At 43.0% G+C, this 19,420-nt stretch overlaps 2 protein-coding genes across 2 annotated transcripts; both read left to right on the top strand.

Annotated features, from left to right (window-relative positions):
- Positions 1-634, top strand: LOC139042004 (small proline-rich protein 2I-like). The gene has a single exon (XM_070497423.1). The coding sequence runs from the start codon at positions 50-52 to the stop codon at positions 236-238; it is 189 nt and encodes a 62-aa protein (XP_070353524.1). The 5' UTR covers positions 1-49; the 3' UTR covers positions 239-634.
- Positions 635-10,178: 9,544 nt separating this feature from the next.
- On the top strand, positions 10,179-10,812 carry LOC139041999 (small proline-rich protein 2I-like). Its single transcript, XM_070497401.1, has one exon. The coding sequence runs from the start codon at positions 10,228-10,230 to the stop codon at positions 10,414-10,416; it is 189 nt and encodes a 62-aa protein (XP_070353502.1). The 5' UTR covers positions 10,179-10,227; the 3' UTR covers positions 10,417-10,812.
- The last annotated feature ends 8,608 nt before the right edge of the window (positions 10,813-19,420 follow it).

Genomic DNA, 19,420 nt, shown 5'->3' with positions numbered 1-19,420 from the left:
CTTGCGAACACTGTCTCTAATTTCTTTCAGCTCCGAAGACTCCAGAAAGATGTCTTCTCAACAGCAGCAGTGCAAGCAGCCCTGCCAGCCCCCTCCTGTGTGCCCACCTAAGTGCCCAGAGCCGTGCCCGCCCCCAAAATGCCCTGAGCCGTGCCCACCCCCACAGAGGCAGCAGAAATGCCCTCCTGTGCAACCTCCTCCACCATGCCAGCAGAAGTGCCCGCCCAAGAGCAAGTAACAGCTTCAGCAGCATCAGGATCTGGAAAAGAGAAGGACCATTGGCTCGCCTGCTTCCACAGCTCCACCTTCACCTTCTCTTCCGAGCCTATCATGGTGGCAGAAGCGGCTCCTCCACCCTTCAGCCTGTAAAATGCCTGTGTGACTCCTGACAGCAAAAGGGTTCCTTCCTGAGGCTGTCACACTGCTCCTCTCCAGGAGGTAGCCGAGGAAGGGCATCCTCAGCTGTGCCAGCATCCCAGAGCTTCAGGAGGAAGAGCAGCAGCTCTCTTCCTGGGTGCCAGCAGGGGATGCTCTTGATGTCTTCTGTGTCTGTCTGTCCCCTGGGCAGGCGTTTGTATCACCTGGCAATTGTTCCTTTTCTTCCATTTCCTGAATAAAGTGCCATTTTGTGGGATGGGATATTGTCTTTCTTTGAAAACCTGCTTGTCAGCAATATCCTCTCACCCTTTTGGGTTTCTTTCTATCCTTCTTTGTCCCAAGCCTCAGGTCTCACATTCAGTGTTCTCTGAATTTTGGAGCGCTACCTAACATTCTTTCAATCTCATGTCAAATCCAGGTTATTTCCCTTAATTACTGCCTGATTGATTTTAGGAACAAAGTGTTTAATTCCTCAAGATTTCAATCTCTCTGCTACAAATTGGGGTAAATCCTATTTACATTACCCACTTTTCTCAGGCATGAGATTGAATGGTAATTTAGTTGTCAGAATGCCTGGCACATCTTAGCCCTCGGTAAGGCATCAGATCGTCCTTGTGTCCATCCTCATCATCAACAACCTCGTGACCACCCTCACCCTCACCACAACCTCCACGTTTGCTGCAGCTGCAACGTGCAAGTGTCAGATGCAGAACCAGGATAGGAAACAAGAAGATTCTTAAACTTTATGACTCTGTCGTATTCCGCTGTTCTCTTTCTTTTCTGATTCACTTTATTTTTTACGTGATGTTGCAGATGAAGAGCTTTTCGGGAGTAGCGGAGTCTTCTGTATAAAATCATGGTAGTTCTGAACTCGTGGGGAGCCCAGAAGGAAGAGAAGTAATAAGGCTCCCTACAAGGGAAATCGCTGCCTCCTCTCCCCATGAAGCCCCTGCTCTTCTTCCTCCAACAACGCACCAAACTTCAGGGTCATGTCATGTATTCTCACCTCCAAAACTCCTTTCTTGGATGCTCTGACCCCATGTTTGAAGAATATTGGGGTTTACATGGTTGCTTAGATTTACGAAATTACTGTTGCCATGCAGCTTCTTTTTGAAGTGCGGAGCCTACTAGGCAGGTCATCTGTGGAAGGAGAGATATGTTCTGTAAATATCCTTTCTGTGTTCCTAAGTGTCCGCAGACTTTAGCGTTAGTTGAAATCACACACACACACACACACACACACACACACACACACACACACCCCTTTGCCGTTGAGAAATACAGAATTACTTTCAAAACAACAAAGTCTTCCTATTAAATCATAGTGTGCTTTGTCCTATTGAATCTTAAGAAGGTCTTCCTCTCGGTCCATTCTCCACTCCAAAGCTCGAAGTAACAGACTCCAAGAGGATGGAGCTGCAGATGGAAGGAGAGTCCCAGATTACTGCTCAGCCTGCATCAGATTGCGACATGAATGAAAATTAACCCTGTTATTTGAGGTGGTTTCTACTGTAGCTGGCGTTATTTGTTCTCATAGAGAAATGGGTTGTAGGGGAGTGCTACCCCAACAAACCTCCACTCTGTGGCCTATACTGTGGAGTCTGCATGTGCTTGGCAAGGAAGCAGGTACTGGAAAGTTTAAAAATGTTCTTAATATCAAATATGTAAATATGATAGATGTTCGTCAATGGCAAACGTTTGCTGAAATGGCATCTTGATAGCGCGTCTAACTGTTGGTTATTTGTATTGTCCAACAGGGTATTTCACCGGGCTTACATTCAGGAAATCCTTGCTTAGTTTGCAAGCCAAATATGAAAAGAAAAGAATAGAGCCCAGAAATTCGAAGTCTGGTGGAATTAGAAGAGTGAGTGTTCGTGAGCCCCAACGAGTGAGAGATGAGAGGAGAAACGGTTTTGAACTTGAAGTTCACTCTCAGTTGACTGGAACAACACAGAAAAGACGTAGACGTGTGTAATCTTTCCCCCTGTCGTGCTGGATAGTCTCAGGCAGCTCCATTCGGTTCCGAGAAAGGCAGTAAAATCAAGCAGACCTGAGAATGACTTCTAGGAAAGGGCCTGAGTGTGGTTACTAGACCACAGAAACGACCGGAGGAATGACAGGTATCACATTCCTAGTAAGTTTTTGGGGGAATTGATGACTACACAAACTGTGAGCCGAGACTCAAAAGACTTTGATTTTTCAAAAAGAATACAACTCTCCAATCCCCCTCTCCCGCTTTCCACCCCACTCATTTCTGACATGCTCAACAGAGGTAACAAGAAAGAATTACCTCTGGGAGGTGAACAAAGGGGCCAGAGGATGCTGGATGAGGGATTCTCTCCCAGAGAATTGGATCAGAACATGATCAAGGCAAGGAGGAGAAGGAATGGTGAGGTTCCCCAACTTAATTTCCCCTTTGTATGATAGTTGTTCTCTTTCATCTTTCCCACAGCTTTCTCAGGTTATAATGCACAGATGAAATTGCATATATTGAAGTTGTACGAAGTGATAATTTGACATATGCGTACTTCGTGAAATGATTGCCACAATCAGGTTAATTAACACATTCCTCAGCTCACGCATTTACCAGTTGTGTGTGTGTGTATTCGCATGCTTGCGAGTGATGAGAGCTCTTAAGGTGTACTCTCTTATCAAATATCAAGTGTCCAGAACAGAATTATTAACCACAGCCACCAGGCATTACAACACACCCCCGGGGCTTATTTATCTCAACACTCAATACTTGTACCTTTTGACCAACATCTCTGCGTCTCCCTTACCACTCAGGTCCCCTCAGCCACCATTCTACTCTCTGTTTCCATGAGTTCAGCTCTTGTAGATTCTCCAAATAAGCGGTATCAGTCAGCATTTGTCTTTCTCTGTCTGGTTAATTTCTCTCTGCATAATGTCATCTAGTTTCACCCATGTTGTTACTAATGGCAATATTTCACTTTTCTCCATGGCTTGGGAGTATCCCGTTATATACGTGTATATATTTATGCACAAGTATAGGCACCCACACCCACACACACATTGTCTATTTCCATGCATCTGTCCATGGACACTTAGCTTGTCTGCATATCTTGGCTGTATGAAAATTGCTGCAATGAACACGGGAGTGCCGATGTCTTATCTAGGTACAGTTTCATCTCCTTCGGATACATGCCCCAAAGTTGGATTGCTGGATGATATGGTAGTTCTGTTTGTACTTTGTTGAGGAACTTCCACACTGTTTTCCATAGTGGATGGTCCAATTTGCATTCACCTCCACCGTGTACAAGGTTCCCTTTCTCCACATCCTTGTCAGCACTTGTTATTTGTTGTGTTTTGATAATGGTCATTCTAATAAGTATGAGCCGATGTCTCGCTGTGGTTTTGACTTGCGCTTCCCTGATGATCAGCAATGTTAAGCACCTTTTCATGCACCTGTTGACCATTTGTATGTCTTTGGGAAAATATCTGTTGAGGTCCTTTGCCTCTTATTTACTAACATTATTTGATTTTTCTTTTTTCTTTTTTTTTTTTTTTGCTATTGACTTGTATAAGTTCCTCACAGACTTTGGACATTAACCCTTATCAGACATAAAGTTTTCAAATATTTACCCCCTCCTGTAGATTGCCCATTCATCTTGTTGATGGCTTCCTTTGCTGTGCAGGAGCCTTTAATTTCTATTCTATCCAGTTTCATTGAGATAGTTATGACACATAACACTGTGCCAGTATGAGATTTCCAATATAATGATCTGATACATGTGTATATTGTGAAATGATTGACACAATAAAGTGAGTTTTCACATCCATTACCTCACATAGTTACGGCTATTTGCATGTGTGGTGAAAACCTTGAATATCTACTCTCTTAGTAACTTTCAGATTTACAACACAGCGTTGCTAACCAGGATCAACATGCTGTCCAGTACATTCCTATGGCTTATTCATCTTGAAACTGGAAATCTGTACCCTTTGACCACTTTCACCCATTTACCATGTTTCCTTACACACCCACCCCAACCCCTGCCGTGCTCTCCTTGGAAACCACCAATCCACTCCTCAGTTCTCTGAGTAGTTTTTGTTTTAGATTCAACATGTAAGTGACATCACACATGATTTGTTTTTCCCATCTGACAAATTTCACTCAGCAAATGCCCTCCAGGTTCATCCTTGTTGTCACACATGGTAGGATTTCCTTATTTGTCATGACGGAACAATATGCCATTATATCTATCAATCAATCCACCTGTCGTTCTATCTATCTAGCTATCATCCATCTATCTTTGTATCGCATTTTCTTTATCCTGTCCTCCACTAATGGACGCTGAGGTTGTTTCCATGTCTTGGCTCTTGTGAGTAATGCTGCTGTGCACCCAAGAGTGCAGATACTCTTCGACGTGGTGGTTTCCTTTCCTTCAGATAGACAGCCAGAAGTGGGTTTGCTGGATGCTATGGGCGTTCTGTTTATTGTTTTTTGAGGAACCTCCATACTGTTTTCCATAGTGGTCGTACCAAGTTGCAGTCTCACCAACAATGTACAAGAGTCCCCTCTTCTACTCATCCTCACCGACACTTGTTGTCTCTTACCTTTCTCAGAATAGCCACTCTGATGGTGTGAGGTGCTTTCTCATGGTGGTTTTGATTTGCATTGCTCTGGTAATTAGTGAGGTGCAGCCCCTTTTCCTTGCTATTGAGCTGTGTAAGTTCCATGCATATTCTGGAAACTAACCTCTGATGGGATCGTGGTTTGCAAATATTTTCTCCCAACTTGCAGGCTGCGTCTTCATAATGTTAATCGTTTCTTTTGCTGTGCAGAAGCTCTTCTGTGTGTTTAATTTTACTTGTTTATCTTTTAATTCTTAGTTTTGTCGATTGTCCTTTTGGTGTCCTATCTATAACATCATTGCCAAGACAAATGTGAAGGGATTTCCCCAGTTTTCTTCTAGGAGTTTTATGATTTCAGGTGCTAACATTTAAATCTTTAATCCCTTTGGAGTTAATTTTTGGGAATGCTGTAAGGTAGGGGGTCCAGCTGTGCTCTTTTGCATGCAGCTGTCCCGTTTAGTCAACGATCATCCTTTCCCCATTCAATGTGCTGGGTCCCCTGGTCAAAGGTTAGTTGGCTGTATATGCTTGCTTTGTGCCTGGTCTCTCTATTATGTTCGGGTGGTCCACCGTCTGTTTTTACGCCAGTACCATCCGTTTTGATTACCACAGCTTTGTAATATAATTTGAAATCAGGAAGTGTGATGCCGCTAGCTATGTTCCTCTTTCTCATGATTCCTTTGGCTTTTTGATGTCTTCTGTGGTTCCATACGAATTTTAGGATTGTTTTTTCTATTTTTGTGATAAACGTCAACGGAAGTTATAGGGATTGCATTGACCCTGTAGATTACTTGGGGCAGTATGAACATTTTAACAATGTTAAATCTTCCAGTCTTTGAACACTGGAGATCTTCCTATTTATCTGAGTCTTCCTCAATTGCTTTCATCCTGTCTTACCGTGTTCAAGGTCCAGGTCTTTCACGTCCCTGATTAAATTTATCCCTAAATATTTTGTTTTTGATGGCATTGTGAATGGGATTACTCTTAGTTTCCCTTTAATAGCTTCTTGTAAGTGTAGAGAAACACCACTCGCTTTTGTATATTGAGTTTGTAACTTTCCTGTCAAGTTGTTTATTAGTTCTGAGAGGTTCTTGGTGAGTTCCTCGGGTTTTCTATGAGATTTACATAAGAGACATGTAAGTTATGCGATCAGCAGGCTGAGACCATTTTCCTTTTCCTTGCCAATTAGATCTTTTCATTACTTTTTCTTGCCTAATTGCTCTGTCTAGGACTTTCAGTACTATGTTGAAGAGTGGGGAGAGTGGGCACCCTTGAGTTGTTCCTAATCCTAAATGGAAAGCTTTCTGATTTCACCATCGGGCATGCTATTATCTGTGGGCTTGTCCAATATGGCCTTTATTATGTTGAGGTACGGTCCGTAGCTATGTAATTCGTGGAGAGTTCCTATCATGAAAGGATGTTGAATTTTGTCAAATGCCTTTTCTGCATCCATTGAGGTGATCATACGATTTTTATCTTTTGTTCTGTTAATGTGATATATCACATTTATTCATTTGTGTCTGAGGAGCTTTCCTTGCAACCCAGGAAACAATCCACATGGATCATGGTGTATGACCCCTTTGATGTGCTGTTGAATTCTGTTTGCTAGTATCCTGAAGTGGTAATGGAGATTGAGCCTTATACTCAGAAACAAAAGCAGAAGGCAGACATCCAAGGGGACTTGCAATTGTCATTTCTCTAAGAAGATCAGGAATATCTCAGCATGGTTAATTCGTGTCTCTTTATCTCTATTTCTCCTCTGTTGTGTTGTAGAATTGTGATTTGAAGGGACTATATTATTCAATGATATAAGACTTATAGTAGTACAATGTGAGATAAAACGTTGAGTCATGAGTTGGAGAAAATTTTCTTCTTTCATCTAATTTTTCTTATAGTAATGATTCACGGTAAAACCCTTAGCAAGTGAGGGACTGGGGATTTAGGATTGAACCTGGGCTTATCTGACTCTTAAAGTCCATAAAGGGAAGCTCTAGGTATGTAGATCAAAGATACACAGATAGATAGTTATATAGATAAATAGATAGATAGATAGATAGATAGATAGATAGATAGATAGATAGACAGACAGATATGTGGTGTTTTGTGTTTGTGTATTCTGTGATCGATGTCTCAGGCTTCAGATGGTGAAACTTGGGAGAAATTGATCGTTAGATGCCGTTCTTTGTCTTGTGGCAGCTCTTGATGTATCTGATCTTGAGGAACTCTGAGTGTGTCTGTTCACCTCTGCAAAATGAAAAGTGACTCCTGCCTGACTTGTTCCGGGCACCAGAGCCGCCATGTCTTTGCTGCCTGCACGGTGATGATTCACAGCCTTTATGAGGGTTGTCCTCAGTGGGAGACTTTCCAGATGCAACCGAGAGTGGATTATCTGAAACTGGAATCCCATTTGAGCAGCTAATTCTCAAATTTTGGATGGCAGAAATCAGACATTTCTCTGAGGATTGACGTTCAGGTGGGGTGTGAGGTTATGGGGCGTGGTAAGTGACCTGCTGAGGAAAGGCTCTTCTCTTGGCTCCCTGAAAAAGTCTAGGTGAGCCATTTGGTGATGACACTGTTTTCAGTCACATGACCTGAAAGTGCTGAAGTGATGGTTCTGTCCTGCCAGGTCACGGCTGAATGTCAACCTTGGTCAAAAGCTCTTCCTTACTGACAGGAACAATGACAGTTCTGGGAACCTAACCTGTTCAACTGAGGGGGTGTGATGCTAGATTGACTTAGGGATCCTTCACGTTCCGTGGCTCCGCAGCTGAGTGTTTCACAAGTTTCGAGCGTCTCCTCTTCCTCCTCCTCCTCATTTTCCGTTTCCCAGTATAAGTCCACATTTCTTGGAAAGCTTCCTGACAATTTGGCCAAGACAATGAGCCTTGAGTCACGTCACTTTAAATGTTGAATGCACAGCATTTAGTCATCCCCAATGACTGCATGAAGATTTAGCAAAGATGTGAAATGGCGACCCACTAAATGCGTTGATCTCATCTCCTGAGTGATGGATATGTCCCAAAGGGGATGGGTAAGAGAGACGTTGAAGCGACTCAAGTGCCCTGCAACTTACGAATGCATAAAGAAGATGTGGTATATATATATGTATATATATGTCGCATATACACATGTATATATGTATAGAAACACACACACACTGACACACACAATGGAATACTACTCACCCACAAAAAAACCCAAAATCGTGTCATTTGCAACAACATGGATCTACCTTGAATGTTTGATGTTAAGTGACATAGGCCAGACAGAGCAAGACAAATACTGCATGATTTCACTCACATAGGGAAGATACGCAAACACACGGATAAAGAGGACAGATTAGTGGTTACCAGAGGGGAAGGGGCTTGGGGGCTGAGTGAAAGAGGTAAAGGGTCACATATGGATGGCAATGGATAAAAGCCAGAGTAGTGGCGGTGAGCACGATGCAGCCTATACAGAAAGTGATAAATAATAAGGTATGCTGGAAATGACCCAATGTTATAAACCATTATGGTCTCAGTAAAACAATTAGAAAAAGGAGAGGTATACACTGTGGAGGTGAGAGGATAATGTGGCAAGATGAGGGGTCCAGAGGGCTTAAGGAAAAGACAGAGAAACAGCATGCAAATATACTTAAAAAATCATTGTTTTAAAGCCCTAAATCCTGTTTGGAAAGAGAGTGTGAGAAAGCAAATATAGAGGATCAGCCTAAGTCCCTATTTTCTCCTGCTCTTCAGATATTAGTGCTCTGACCCTCTGAATGATGCTAGGTGATGCCGTGGTCCCTGTGGATTCCATGAGGCCCACTTTGGTACAGATATATAAAGGCGGCAGTTTTATGCCCTCAAATTGCAGGAGCAAAGCAGTGAACACAGCATTCTGGAGGTCACCATTTGATTGACCGTTTCTAGGGTTTTTTTTATGGGATGGCTATTGTGCCAATCTGCTGCCTTATCTCAGTCCCTTTTAGAAGAAGAAAAGGAGAGAAGATGAGCAAGCCATGGATCCGAGGGAAATACAGTAAAGGAAGGACTTGGGTTGAAGAGAAAGCTGTCACCTGGTAGTCAGGCTCTTTTCAACCCAGCACATACAGCAAGATGGCAACCATCCAAAGTGGAACCGAGCAGGCAGTTCTATGACTCAGGGAAGGTGGAAGATAGGAGGGGTCTTCTTCCCCAATCAAGAGAGAGGGCCTTGGACCACCAGTTGGGGAATCGCCTAAGTCTCCCCCTGCCATAAGTCCCCGACACTGAGAGCTAAGGCCGGACCTTGTGAGTCATGAGCACCTAATCCAGAGAGGAGATCCTGGTTCAGGAGATTTCCTGTTTCCAGTGTCCCTGTCAGGCCAGTTCTGGATGGGTTTGCATTTTGTTTGGGAAATTCCGGGGCAGGCCAGTTTTTGGCAGTTGCACTTCGCTCTGGGCTGGGCGTCAAGCCCTATAAAGAGGTGCTCTGCTGCACGACTGTCATCCTCCTGGTACTCGAGTCCCAACCTCCTTTGGAGAACGTGGTGAGTGTGATTTGTTCCGTTGATCTGTTTTGTGGTGCTCTCAGATGTTGAATTTAGTGTGCAGACAGCAAGTTTGTTGAGTCCATAGGTATGATGGTGGGTTTGATGCTACTTAGGTGATGGAAGCTTAGCCTTGAGGCACAATGATATCCTGTCTTGATTCATGTTTCGGTAGCTTGTTTGAGGTCGTGTATGGAAAAGCAATTCACAGGAAAGGTTTGAGATGAAGAAGAGGAAAGACCAAAGTATTTTTCTCTCTGCTCTGTCTCTTTGATTTCCCTTTCCTCCCGCTGGGGTTTCCGAGGCTTAGTAGGTGTGAGGCCCTTGCATTTTTCCTGCTGGCCGTTTGCTCTGTACCTAAGTCAACCTATGGGGACTTCGGAAGAGATCCCGATGATAGTAATTGCTTGCGAGTTTTCCCAGGATTTCAGAACTTCTGATGGCCTTTCATGAAGATGATATTTTCCCACAGAAAACATGACTTGGTTCTTGCAGAGATATTTCCTTTGAAAAAATGATATGAGCAAAGAGAGGATTTTCTCAGGACTGATGAGGCAGTTGGCTAAAGAGGAAGCAGGGTGGTGGAAGGCGCAAAAGAGGGAGTTGAGAGATGAAAGCCCAATCTTGGAAATGGGAGAGGGAACATCTCCCGCTATTCTATCAGCCGCGGTTTCTCTCTCTGGAGGAGTCCCTTCTTGCGAACACTGTCTCTAATTTCTTTCAGCTCCGAAGACTCCAGAAAGATGTCTTCTCAACAGCAGCAGTGCAAGCAGCCCTGCCAGCCCCCTCCTGTGTGCCCACCTAAGTGCCCAGAGCCGTGCCCGCCCCCAAAATGCCCTGAGCCGTGCCCACCCCCACAGAGGCAGCAGAAATGCCCTCCTGTGCAACCTCCTCCACCATGCCAGCAGAAGTGCCCGCCCAAGAGCAAGTAACAGCTTCAGCAGCATCAGGATCTGGAAAAGAGAAGGACCATTGGCTCGCCTGCTTCCACAGCTCCACCTTCACCTTCTCTTCCGAGCCTATCATGGTGGCAGAAGCGGCTCCTCCACCCTTCAGCCTGTAAAATGCCTGTGTGACTCCTGACAGCAAAAGGGTTCCTTCCTGAGGCTGTCACACTGCTCCTCTCCAGGAGGTAGCCGAGGAAGGGCATCCTCAGCTGTGCCAGCATCCCAGAGCTTCAGGAGGAAGAGCAGCAGCTCTCTTCCTGGGTGCCAGCAGGGGATGCTCTTGATGTCTTCTGTGTCTGTCTGTCCCCTGGGCAGGCGTTTGTATCACCTGGCAATTGTTCCTTTTCTTCCATTTCCTGAATAAAGTGCCATTTTGTGGGATGGGATATTGTCTTTCTTTGAAAACCTGCTTGTCAGCAATATCCTCTCACCCTTTTGGGTTTCTTTCTATCCTTCTTTGTCCCAAGCCTCAGGTCTCACATTCAGTGTTCTCTGAATTTTGGAGCGCTACCTAACATTCTTTCAATCTCATGTCAAATCCAGGTTATTTCCCTTAATTACTGCCTGATTGATTTTAGGAACAAAGTGTTTAATTCCTCAAGATTTCAATCTCTCTGCTACAAATTGGGGTAAATCCTATTTACATTACCCTCTTTTCTCAGGCATGAGATTGAATGGTAATTTAGTTGTCAGAATGCCTGGCACATCTTAGCCCTCGGTAAGGCATCAGATCGTCCTTGTGTCCATCCTCATCATCAACAACCTCGTGACCACCCTCACCCTCACCACAACCTCCACGTTTGCTGCAGCTGCAACGTGCAAGTGTAAGATGCAGAACCAGGATAGGAAACAAGAAGATTCTTAAACTTTATGACTCTGTCGTATTCCGCTGTTCTCTTTCTTTTCTGATTCACTTTATTTTTTACATGATGTTGCAGATGAAGAGCTTTTCGGGAGTAGCGGAGTCTTCTGCATAAAATCATGGTAGTTCTGAACTCGTGGGGAGCCCAGAAGGAAGAGAAGTAATAAGGCTCCCTACAAGGGAAATCGCTGCCTCCTCTCCCCGTGAAGCCCCTGCTCTTCTTCCTCCAACAACGCACCAAACTTCAGGGTCATGTCATGTATTCTCACCTCCAAAACTCCTTTCTTGGATGCTCTGACCCCATGTTTGAAGAATATTGGGGTTTACATGGTTGCTTAGATTTACGAAATTACTGTTGCCATGCAGCTTCTTTTTGAAGTGCTGAGCCTACTAGGCAGGTCATCTGTGGAAGGAGAGATATGTTCTGTAAATATCCTTTCTGTGTTCCTAAGTCTCCGCAGACTTTAGCGTTAGTTGAAATCACACACACACACACACACACACACACACACCCCTTTGCCATTGAGAAATACAGAATTACTTTCAAAACAACAAAGTCTTCCTATTAAATCATAGTGTGCTTTGTCCTATTGAATCTTAAGAAGGTCTTCCTCTCGGTCCATTCTCCACTCCAAAGCTCGAAGTAACAGACTCCAAGAGGATGGAGCTGCAGATGGAAGGAGAGTCCCAGATTACTGCTCAGCCTGCATCAGATTGCGACATGAATGAAAATTAACCCTGTTATTTGAGGTGGTTTCTACTGTAGCTGGCGTTATTTGTTCTCATAGAGAAATGGGTTGTAGGGGAGTGCTACCCCAACAAACCTCCACTCTGTGGCCTATACTGTGGAGTCTGCATGTGCTTGGCAAGGAAGCAGGTACTGGAAAGTTTAAAAATGTTCTTAATATCAAATATGTAAATATGATAGATGTTCGTCAATGGCAAACGTTTGCTGAAATGGCATCTTGATAGCGCGTCTAACTGTTGGTTATTTGTATTGTCCAACAGGGTATTTCACCGGGCTTACATTCAGGAAATCCTTGCTTAGTTTGCAAGCCAAATATGAAAAGAAAAGAATAGAGCCCAGAAATTCGAAGTCTGGTGGAATTAGAAGAGTGAGTGTTCGTGAGCCCCAACGAGTGAGAGATGAGAGGAGAAACGGTTTTGAACTTGAAGTTCACGCTCAGTTGACTGGAACAACACAGAAAAGACGTAGACGTGTGTAATCTTTCCCCCTGTCGTGCTGGATAGTCTCAGGCAGCTCCATTCGGTTCCGAGAAAGGCAGTAAAATCAAGCAGACCTGAGAATGACTTCTAGGAAAGGGCCTGAGTGTGGTTACTAGACCACAGAAACGACCGGAGGAATGACAGGTATCACATTCCTAGTAAGTTTTTGGGGGAATTGATGACTACACAAACTGTGAGCCGAGACTCAAAAGACTTTGATTTTTCAAAAAGAATACAACTCTCCAATCCCCCTCTCCCGCTTTCCACCCCACCCATTTCTGACATGCTCAACAGAGGTAACAAGAAAGAATTACCTCTGGGAGGTGAACAAAGGGGCCAGAGGATGCTGGATGAGGGATTCTCTCCCAGAGAATTGGATCAGAACATGATCAAGGCAAGGAGGAGAAGGAATGGTGAGGTTCCCCAACTTAATTTCCCCTTTGTATGATAGTTGTTCTCTTTCATCTTTCCCACAGCTTTCTCAGGTTATAATGCACAGATGAAATTGCATATATTGAAGTTGTACGAAGTGATAATTTGACATATGCGTACTTCGTGAAATGATTGCCACAATCAGGTTAATTAACACATTCCTCAGCTCACGCATTTACCAGTTGTGTGTGTGTGTATTCGCATGCTTGCGAGTGATGAGAGCTCTTAAGGTGTACTCTCTTATCAAATATCAAGTGTCCAGAACAGAATTATTAACCACAGCCACCAGGCATTACAACACACCCCCGGGGCTTATTTATCTCAACACTCAATACTTGTACCTTTTGACCAACATCTCTGCGTCTCCCTTACCACTCAGGTCCCCTCAGCCACCATTCTACTCTCTGTTTCCATGAGTTCAGCTCTTGTAGATTCTCCAAATAAGCGGTATCAGTCAGCATTTGTCTTTCTCTGTCTGGTTAATTTCTCTCTGCATAATGTCATCTAGTTTCACCCATGTTGTTACTAATGGCAATATTTCACTTTTCTCCATGGCTTGGGAGTATCCCGTTATATACGTGTATATATTTATGCACAAGTATAGGCACCCACACCCACACACACATTGTCTATTTCCATGCATCTGTCCATGGACACTTAGCTTGTCTGCATATCTTGGCTGTATGAAAATTGCTGCAATGAACACGGGAGTGCCGATGTCTTATCTAGGTACAGTTTCATCTCCTTCGGATACATGCCCCAAAGTTGGATTGCTGGATGATATGGTAGTTCTGTTTGTACTTTGTTGAGGAACTTCCACACTGTTTTCCATAGTGGATGGTCCAATTTGCATTCACCTCCACCGTGTACAAGGTTCCCTTTCTCCACATCCTTGTCAGCACTTGTTATTTGTTGTGTTTTGATAATGGTCATTCTAATAAGTATGAGCCGATGTCTCGCTGTGGTTTTGACTTGCGCTTCCCTGATGATCAGCAATGTTAAGCACCTTTTCATGCACCTGTTGACCATTTGTATGTCTTTGGGAAAATATCTGTTGAGGTCCTTTGCCTCTTATTTACTAACATTATTTGATTTTTCTTTTTTCTTTTTCTTTTTTTTTTGCTATTGACTTGTATAAGTTCCTCACAGACTTTGGACATTAACCCTTATCAGACATAAAGTTTTCAAATATTTACCCCCTCCTGTAGATTGCCCATTCATCTTGTTGATGGCTTCCTTTGCTGTGCAGGAGCCTTTAATTTCTATTCTATCCAGTTTCATTGAGATAGTTATGACACATAACACTGTGCCAGTATGAGATTTCCAATATAATGATCTGATACATGTGTATATTGTGAAATGATTGACACAATAAAGTGAGTTTTCACATCCATTACCTCACATAGTTACGGCTATTTGCATGTGTGGTGAAAACCTTGAATATCTACTCTCTTAGTAACTTTCAGATTTACAACACAGCGTTGCTAACCAGGATCAACATGCTGTCCAGTACATTCCTATGGCTTATTCATCTTGAAACTGGAAATCTGTACCCTTTGACCACTTTCACCCATTTACCATGTTTCCTTACACACCCACCCCAACCCCTGCCGTGCTCTCCTTGGAAACCACCAATCCACTCCTCAGTTCTCTGAGTAGTTTTTGTTTTAGATTCAACATGTAAGTGACATCACACATGATTTGTTTTTCCCATCTGACAAATTTCACTCAGCAAATGCCCTCCAGGTTCATCCTTGTTGTCACACATGGTAGGATTTCCTTATTTGTCATGACGGAACAATATGCCATTATATCTATCAATCAATCCACCTGTCGTTCTATCTATCTAGCTATCATCCATCTATCTTTGTATCGCATTTTCTTTATCCTGTCCTCCACTAATGGACGCTGAGGTTGTTTCCATGTCTTGGCTCTTGTGAGTAATGCTGCTGTGCACCCAAGAGTGCAGATACTCTTCGACGTGGTGGTTTCCTTTCCTTCAGATAGACAGCCAGAAGTGGGTTTGCTGGATGCTATGGGCGTTCTGTTTATTGTTTTTTGAGGAACCTCCATACTGTTTTCCATAGTGGTCGTACCAAGTTGCAGTCTCACCAACAATGTACAAGAGTCCCCTCTTCTACTCATCCTCGCCGACACTTGTTACCTCTTACCTTTCTCAGAATAGCCACTCTGATGGTGTGAGGTGCTTTCTCATGGTGGTTTTGATTTGCATTGCTCTGGTGATTGGTGATGTTCAGCCCCTTTTCGTTTCTATTGAGTTGTATAAGTTCCATACATATTCTGAAAACTAACTTCTGATTGGATCGTGGTTTGCAAATATTTTCTCCCAACTTGCAGGCTGCATGTTCATAATGTTACTCGTTTCTTTTGCTGTGCAGAAACTCTTCTGTGTGTTTAATTTTACTTGTTTATCTGTTAATTCTTACTTTTGTTGATCGTCCTTTTGGTGTCCTATCCATAAAATCATTGCCAAGACAAATGTGAAGGGGATTTCCCCAGTTTTCTTCTAGGAGTTTTATGATTTCCAGTGTTAACATTTAAATCTTTAATCCCTTTGGAGTTAATTTTTGGGAATAATATATGATAGGGGTCCAGCTGTGCTCTTTTGCATGCAGCTGTCCAGTCTTCCGAACACCATATACTAATGTGATCCTCCTTTCCCCATTCTATGCTCTGGGTCCCCTGATCAAAGATTAGTTGACTGTATATGCTTGGCTTGTGCCTGGTCTCTCTATTATGTTCGGGTGGTCCACCGTCTGTTTTTATGCCAATACCATACTTTTTGTTTACTGCAACTTCGCAGTTTAATTTGAAATCAGGAAGTGTGATGGCGCTAGGTGAGTTCCTCTTTCTCATGATTTCTTTGGCTATTTGATGTCTTCTGTGGTTCCATATGAATTTTAGGATTATTTTTTCTATTTTTGTGATAAACGTCAACGGAATTTGTAGGGATTGCATTGACCCTGTAGATTACTTTGGGCCTTATGAACATTTTAATGATATTAAATCTTCCAGTCTTTGAACACTGGAGATCTTCCTATTTACTTGAGTCTTCCTCAATTGCTTTCATCTTGTCTTACCGTATTCAAGGTCCAGTTCTTTCACGTCCCTGATTGAATTTATCCCTAAATATTTTGTTTTTGATGGTACTGTAAATGGACTTGCTCTTAGTTTCCCTTTAATAGTTTCTTGTAAGTGTATAGAAACACCACTCACTTTTGTTTATTGAATTTGTAACTTTCCTGTCAAGTTGTTTATTAGTTCTGAGAGGTTCTTAGTGAGTTCCTCGGGTTTTCTCTAAGATTTACATAAGAGATATATAAGATTATATCATCGGCAGGCTGAGACCATTTTCCTTTTCATTGCCAATTAGATCTTTTCATGACTTTTTCTTGCCCAATTGCTCTGTCCGGGATTTTCAGTACTATGTTGAAGAGTGGGGAGAGTGGGCACCCTTGAGTTGTTCCTAATCCTAAAGGAAAAGCTTTTTGATTTCACCATCGAGCATGCTATTATCTGTGGGCTTGTCAAATATGGCCTTTATTATGTTGAGCTACTTTCCGTCTCTACGTAATTCGTGGAGAGTTCCTATCATGAAAGGATGTTGAATTTTGTGAAATGCCTTTTCTGCATCCATTGAGTTGATCATATGATTTTTAGCCTTTGTTCTGCTAATGTGATATATCACATTTATTCATTTGTGTCTGAGGAGCTTTCCTTGCAGCGCAGGAAACAATGCACATGGACCATGGTGTATGACCCCTTTGATGTGCTGTTGAATTCTGTTTGCTAGTATCCCGAAGGAGTAATGGAGACTGAGCATTATACTCGGAAACAAAAGTAGAAGGCAGAAATTCAAGGGGGCTTGCAGTTGTCATTTCTCTAAGAATATCAGGAATATCCCAGCTTGCTTAATTCGTGTCTCTTTACCTCTATTTCTCCTTTGTTGTGTGGTAGTATTGTGATTTGAAGGGACTATATTCTTCAATGATATAAGACTTATAGTAGTACAATGTGAGATAAAACGTTGAGTCATGAGTTGGAGAAAATTTTCTTCTTTCATATAATTTTTCTTATAGTAATGATTCATGGTAAAACTCTTAGCAAATGAGAGACTGGGGGTTTAGGATTGAACCTGGGCTTACCTGACTCTTAAAGTCCATAAAGTGAAGCTCTTTAGGCATGTAGATCAAAGATACACAGATAGACAGTTAGATAGATAGATTGACAGATCTGTGGTGTTTCTGTGTTTGTGTATTCTGTGTTCTCTATCTCAGGCCTCACATGTTGAAAATTAGGGCAAATTGATTGCTAGATGCCATTCTTTATCTTGTGGCAGCTGTTCATGTATCTGATCTTGAGGAACTCTGAGGGTTGTAGTTTACCTTAGCAACATAAAAAGTGACCCCAGCCTGACTTGTTTGGGGCACCAGATCTGCCATGACTTTGGTGCCTGCGTGGTTATGATTCACAGCCTTTACGAGGATTGTCCTCAGTGGGAGACTTTCCAGATGCAACCAAGAGTGGATTATCTGACCTGGAATCCCATTTGAGTGCTAATTCTCAAATTTTGGATGACAGAAATCAGACATTACTCTGAAAATTGATGTTCATGTGGGGTGTGAAGTTATGGGGAGCGGTAAATAAGCTGCTGAGGAAAGGCGCTCCTCTTGGCACCCTGCAAGAGTCTAGGTGAGCCATTTGGTGATGACAATGTTTTCAGTCATGTGGCCTCAATGTGCTGAAGTGATGGTTCCACCCCTGCCAGGTCACGCCTGAATGACAATCTTTGTCAAAACCTCTTCCTTATGGAGAGCAACAATGACAGTTCTGGGAACCTAACCCATTCAACTGAGGGGATGTGATGCTAGATTGACTTAGGGATCCTTCACGTTCCGTAGCTTCGCTGCTGAGTCTTTCACAAGTTTCGAGTGTCTCCTCTTCCTCCTACTCCTCATTTTCCGTTTCCCAGTACAAAACCACATTTCTTGGAAAGCTTCCTGATAATTTGGTCAAGACAATGAGCCTTGAGTCATGTCACTTTAAATGTTGAATACACAGCATTTAGTCATCCCCACTGATTGCAGGAAGGTTTAAAAAACATGTGAAAGGGCGACTCACTAAATACGTTGATGTCATCTCCTGAGTGATGGATATGTACCAAAAAGGACAGGTAAGAGAGAACTTGAAGCAACTCAAGTGCCCTGCAACTGAAGAATGGATAAAGAAGATGTGATAAATATTCCACATATATATATACATACACAAACACTCACACACACAACGGACTCCTACTCACCCACAAAAAACCAAAAGCATCTCATTTGCAACAACATGGATCTACCCTGAGTGCTTGATGTTAAGTGAAATAAACCAGGCAGAGCAAAACAAATACTGCATGTTTTCACTCACATAGGGAAGATATGCAAACACATGGATAAAGAGAACAGATTAGTGGTTACCAGAGGGGGAGGGGGTTGAGGGCTGACTGAAAGGGGTAAAGGGGCACATATGGATGGCAACGGATAAAATCCAGAGTAGTGGCGGTGAGCATGATGCAGTCTATACAGAAACTGATGAACAATAAGGTATGCTGGAAATGACCCAATGTTATAAACCATTATGGTCTCAGTAAAATAATTAGAAAAAGGAGAGGTATACACTGTGGAGGTGAGAGGATAATGTGGCAAGATGAGGGGTCCAGAGGGCTTAAGGAAAAGACAGAGAAGGAACGCACAAATATACTTAAAAAATTGCTGTCTTTTAAAGCCCTAAATCCTGTTTGGAAAGAGAGTGTGAGAAAGCAAATATAGAGGATCAGCCTAAGTCCCTATTTTCTCCTGCTCTTCAGATATTAGTGCTCTGACCCTCTGAATGATGCTAGGTGATGCTGAGGTCCCTGTGGATTCCATGAGGCCCACTTTGGTACAGATATATAAAGGCCACCAGAAGCAGCTTTATGCCCTTGAATTGAAGGAGCAAAGCAGTGAACATAGCATTCTGGTGGTCATCATTTTACTGACTGTTTCTAAGGATAATTATGGGAAGGCCACTGCCACGATCACAGTCCCTTTTAGAAGAAGAAAAGGAGAGAAGATGAGCAAGCCATGGGTCTGAGGGAAATGCAGTGAAGGAAGGACTTGGGTTGAAGAGAAAGGTGTCACCTGGTAGTCAGGCTCTTTTCAACCCAGTACATACAGCAAGATGGCAACCATCTAAAGTGGAACCAAGCAGGCAGCTTTATGATTCAGGAAAGGTGGAAGATAGGAGGGGTCCTCTGCCCCAATGAAGAGATATAGCCTTGGACCACCAGTTAGAGAATCCCCAATGTCTCCCGCTGCCATAAGTCACTGACACTGAGAGCTAAGGCTGGACCTTGTGAGTCATGAGCACCTAATCCAGAGAGGAGATCCTGGTTCAGGAGATTTCCTGTTTCCAGTGTCCCTG

This window comes from Equus asinus, chromosome 25 (genome assembly GCF_041296235.1).
Source record: "Equus asinus isolate D_3611 breed Donkey chromosome 25, EquAss-T2T_v2, whole genome shotgun sequence".
Lineage (NCBI taxonomy): Eukaryota > Metazoa > Chordata > Mammalia > Perissodactyla > Equidae > Equus > Equus asinus.
The sequence above is the reverse complement of the archived record's forward strand: the minus strand, read 5'-3'. Positions and strand labels throughout refer to the sequence as shown.

What these genes read in the sequence shown, in the direction of transcription:
- LOC139041999 (XM_070497401.1), top strand. Translation starts at nt 10,228, where the DNA reads ATGTCTTCTCAACAGCAGCAGTGCAAGCAGCCCTGCCAGCCCCCTCCT.
- LOC139042004 (XM_070497423.1), top strand. Translation starts at nt 50, where the DNA reads ATGTCTTCTCAACAGCAGCAGTGCAAGCAGCCCTGCCAGCCCCCTCCT.